The 4,693-nt window shown below is 43.1% G+C and overlaps 1 protein-coding gene across 1 annotated transcript; it reads right to left on the bottom strand.

Annotated features, from left to right (window-relative positions):
* Nucleotides 1-1,166: 1,166 nt before the first annotated feature.
* On the bottom strand, nucleotides 1,167-2,189 carry LOC149262435 (uncharacterized). The gene has a single exon (XM_089379381.1). It carries the CDS (start codon nucleotides 2,187-2,189, stop codon nucleotides 1,167-1,169), a length of 1,023 nt encoding a protein of 340 aa, XP_089235507.1.
* Nucleotides 2,190-4,693: the final 2,504 nt, after the last annotated feature.

The raw sequence follows: 4,693 nt of genomic DNA, 5'->3' as shown, positions 1-4,693 counted from the left end.
CCCACCGGCGCCAAAAGAACAGAGAATTGAAATAGCGGCAGGCTGCTAAGCACAGATTTGATGAGTACTGATTTTCCGGCAATGTTGAGCCAGGAGGATCCCCAGGCCTGCATTTTTGCTTTGAATTTTTCTATCTGGGGATGCCAGTCCTTGCTCATAGCCCTCTTATGAAAGATGGGCAGCGCAAGGTATTTAAAGGAGGTCTAGGATGCTGAAGCTGCAAAGCCTAGGCATCTGGCTATGGAACTTGCAGCAACAGCTGAGATATTCCAGCAGTAAACATGACACTTACCCCTGTTTAGTTCACTGCCCGATGCATGACAGTAGTCTTCCAGCACTTCTTTGAATTTGCTTGCAGACAGTTGAGTTGCAGCCCCTAATAACAAGGTATCATCTGCGAAGAGGGCGTGGTTGATGCTCTTAACCCCTCTTGCTATGCACAGGCCAACTATATCTTGATCTTGTTGCTTCTTGTTTAAGTAGAAACTGAGGACAGAGGCCTGCAGCACAAAGAGGAGGGGTGAGAGGGGGCACCCCTGCCTCAGCCCTCTAGAAGCTTTGAAGAAGTCAGCAGCCCTGCCATTCACTAAAGGTGCAATCCAGGGTTCCAAAATACAAGCTCTGATCCACTTGATAAAAGTTTGTCCAAAGCCAAGTTTGTGCAAAACAGCAAACAGAAATCTATGTCTTACACGATCAAATGCATTAGCTAGGTCGAGCTTAATGACCATACCTTTTTCTTTCCGACGAAGGCTAGAATGTATCGCCTCTTGGACCAGGATGAAATTATTTACTAGTTGCCTGCCATATATAAATCCACCTTGATTCTTCGGGATGATTTTGGGGAGGATTTTCTTCAATATATTTGCTATTACCTTGGTGATCACTTTATATCCAATGTTGCATAAGGATATAGGACGGAATCTATTAAATGAGTTTGCCCCTTTTTCTTTAGGTATGAGGGCGAGGAATGTTGAATTTGTGCAGCCTCCAATTTTTTGACACTCTTGGGACTTCTGGATCATTTTGAAAAGCTCCTTCTCAACTATTTGCCAACATGTATGAAGAAATCTGGGCGTGAAACCATCCGGGCCCGGGGCTTTGTTAGGTTCCATTGCAAAGAGGGCTTCCCTAACATCGTTTTTGGTGATTTTTCCTTCAAGAGCCTAGTTCATTTTAGATGTGATAAGGTTGGGAACAGCGTCTAGCAGTTTTTCGTTTTGGCTAGTCTCCACGCCTTCACTATACATCTTCTCAAAGTGATCTGACGCTGCCCTCTTAATGCTGGCAAAATATTTTAAAGTGCAGTTGTCTTTTTTTATTTCAGATATAGAATTGCGACATTTCTTGGCTTGAACCTGCTTGTGGAAAAAAGAAGAATTTCGGTCCCCAGGTTTGAGCCATAGACTCCTTGACTTGAGCCTCCAGAATTCTTCTTCTGCCAGGCAAGCCTTATGGAACTTTTGCTGTAGTTGAGATTCCTTGTCCAGCTCTTCTTTGGTGATTTCGGCAGCTTCTAGGTGGAGGTGATGTTTTTCCATTTCACTTTGAATTTTTTTCCTGTCCACAGCGGGATTGGGCAAGGTCTTAACCCATCCTTTCAGCATCGTTTTAACTCTTCGAAGTTTTTCTTCCCAAACAAAGAAAGGAGAACCCTTGACTGGCTCTTTCCAACAATCTCTGACCTTTTGCATGAAGTCTGTCTCTTTAGTCCATAGAGAGCTAAATTTGAAGGGGATAGGCCCCAGATCCTTAGAAGTCAACAACTCTAGACTGATGAGCTTGTGATCTGAAACACTACTATGGAGAATACGCATTCTAGTCTCTAACCCAAGAAGCAGGAAAGAACTTGGAACAAAAAAACTATCAAGTCTTGTCGCTATGTGACCCGGTCCAACTCTCTTATTTGACCATGTGAACGTGCCTGTGACTGGCTTTATATCTAGCAGATCCCAGTCTTGCATGAGGTCTTCCGCCCATTCTCTTGCGAGATCTCTGACTATGCTCCCTCCTCCTTTGTCTGTTGAGAGGAGGGTGAGATTTAGATCTCCGGCTATGATTATGTTTTCCAGATTTTCTGGATCTGCCAGACTTTTGATGGAGTCCCAGCAGTTTTTTTTCTCCCCTGCATTGTTAGGAGCATACACATTGAATAGATAAAGAATCTCCTTTGATTCTAAATGCTGCATTTTTTAAAAAATCCAATGGGTATCCAAGGACTCAGAGATTAATGAGAACTTATTTGTGTTCCAGAGCGACCCAAGTCCTCCCGATGCTCCACGGGCAGAGATTGCATGTGCTCCACTTTTGTTCCAAAATTTTTTGCTTGCTTTGAGGAAATTTGTGTCCTCCAATTTGGTCTCCTGGATGAGGAGGATATCTGGGGCTTCCAATCTTATTAAACTCTTCATTGCTTCTTCCTTAGCTGTGGTGCCCATTCCCCTACAATTCCAGGAGACTATCTTCATCATTTATTTTTGCCTTGGTGAGCTCCCTTGGAGCCCTGGGATTGGATCCTCGTCATCTTCGGGGTTTTTGCTAGAAGCTTCTCTAATGTTGGCTGGATGCCCTGGAGCTTGTCCTTATAGGTTTCTTGTTCTCTTTTTTCCTTTAGATTTGCGTCCTCTTGTAGATCTTCTAGGAGAGCACTGAGATTCACCTATTTCCCCTTCTTCCTCTGATTCCTCAGACTCTTGGGTTTCCTCCTCCTCTACTGATATCCTCCCTTTGGATTTCTCTGGAACGCTTTTGGTGGAGGAGGAGGCTTTAGAGGGAGAGGCCTCCTTTGGGATTTCTGTCTCCTGGGTGTTCATGATTTTAGATCCAAGGATCTTGAATTTATTCCCTTGGCTTTCCATGGATGGTTTCTGAGCAAGGCCCGCTTAAGGAGCTTTGGCGTTTCCATTTGCATTCTTCTTGTGAAAGGTTTTGGAACAATTTGCCTGATTCCATCCTTCTTCCTTCCCTTTTTCTTCCACCCCTTTGGACGAGCAATCTCTGGCAAAGTGTCCGTAGACGTGGCACTTCCGGCATTTGAATGGCAGCTGCTCATAATCCAGTTTCTGTACATGCATCCAGGGACCTACAACTATTTTGATGGCTTCCGGTAGTCCGACCTCCAGATCTACCTCCACACAGATTTTGACGCAATCATACCGATCCTTGCTGTTGGCCTTGTCTATAAATTTTCGAAGGGTATTTCCTATGTGCTTCAAAGAATCCCAATTCCAGCAGTGAACTGGGAGATTGGGGAGTCTCACCCACACCGGGACCGTTGTAGGCACATCCACCGCCGGATCGAAGTCTGGCATCCATTTATTTAAATACAGCCCTTGGGGGCCCATGAAGTAGGGGCCATTCCTGAAAATGAGATCTTTGTCTTCTTTTGCAGAGAATTCAAACAAAAAATATCAGGTTACCTTGTTTTTTATCAAAGGTGCCCAGTTCCTGGCGACCCAGTTCTCGGTTGACTTCGGGGAAGGCCAAAGTCCTGTAAACTGACCAACCAAAGCCCGATCTGCCAGAGACAATGCTACTTGGATCGGTCCTTCTGGCGGAAGGGCGATCTCAGGGATATCTTCGAGCTTTTTCACAAATTTTGCTACTTCCATGCATTTCTTCTTGGGCAAAGAGGCCAGCAGGGTTTTGAAGGCCTCAGCGGCGGAAGTTGAAGGAGGAGAGGGAGTCGGCTCCTCCATGAAGAGCCAACAGATCCATCCAGGGCGGCCGCAGCCTGCAGCAGATCCCTCGGCGGACTCCCTCGTAGGCTGAGAACGCGCAATATGCAGGCGTGCTCGCAGGCTCCAGATCGAGCAGAATGCGGATCTCGCAGGTTGCAGAGCTTATTTTTTAGAAAGTTTTTTAATTTTATTTTCCAATTTAATTTGTTTAAAATTCGGTAGGAATTTATTGAAATCACAAGTTTGACAATTTATTGAAATGGCAAGTTTAATCGGTGAACTCTTCACAATGGAAGTGCCCGGCAAGTGTTTAAGGGTGTTGAATCCATATATGCAATCAAAAAACCAGTTTAAACAACACAAATCAAGATTTCAACAGAAATTTTTTAGCCAGTGAACTTCAAAAAATAATACTTAAAGACTACTCCTTCCTTTTTTAAATAGAGATGAAAATTGAAATGGTTTTTATTTTCCAACTAATTGGCTTTAACATTGGCATCCTTTATGCCATGCTTGAATGTGATTTCTTCAAGCTCTGGTCTTTCGCTCAATCTTTGATCATCTGGAACCCCACATAATAATATACTAGTATAGATCCATCTTAGATAAGGATCTACTATGAGCCTAGAGGGATCCAATTTCTTTATTGCAATTTTTTTATGAACTGATATTATTTAAATATTTTGTATAGTTTTTAAATTTTTATTTATTTTTTAGAAATTTTATTTAGGGCGGATATAACAAAATTTCAACTTTAATAACAAACAGACTTACACATCATACCAAACTGTAAAAATCTACAATCTTTGAATACGACTCCCTCGATAATAAACTTCCTGGGCCAGAGCATCTTTGTTTTCCTGGAGCAACAATGGTTCCTTCAGCTGTTACATGTTGCTTTAGGGTGATTCTGCCATTCTGGCATCCAAACAATCCCTCCCTCTTCTAAAGCTTGGATTGCCTTTCTAAGAAATTGAACTTGGAATATCCTTGTCGAGGAGGATCTTAAATTA

This window comes from Pinus tabuliformis, chromosome 6, assembly GCF_031772625.1.
Source record: "Pinus tabuliformis cultivar Carrire ecotype Pingquan chromosome 6, CPIR1, whole genome shotgun sequence".
Lineage (NCBI taxonomy): Eukaryota > Viridiplantae > Streptophyta > Pinopsida > Pinales > Pinaceae > Pinus > Pinus tabuliformis.
This window is presented reverse-complemented; position numbering and strand designations above follow the sequence as displayed.

What these genes read in the sequence shown, in the direction of transcription:
- LOC149262435 (XM_089379381.1), bottom strand. Translation starts at nt 2,189, where the DNA reads ATGCAGCATTTAGAATCAAAGGAGATTCTTTATCTATTCAATGTGTAT.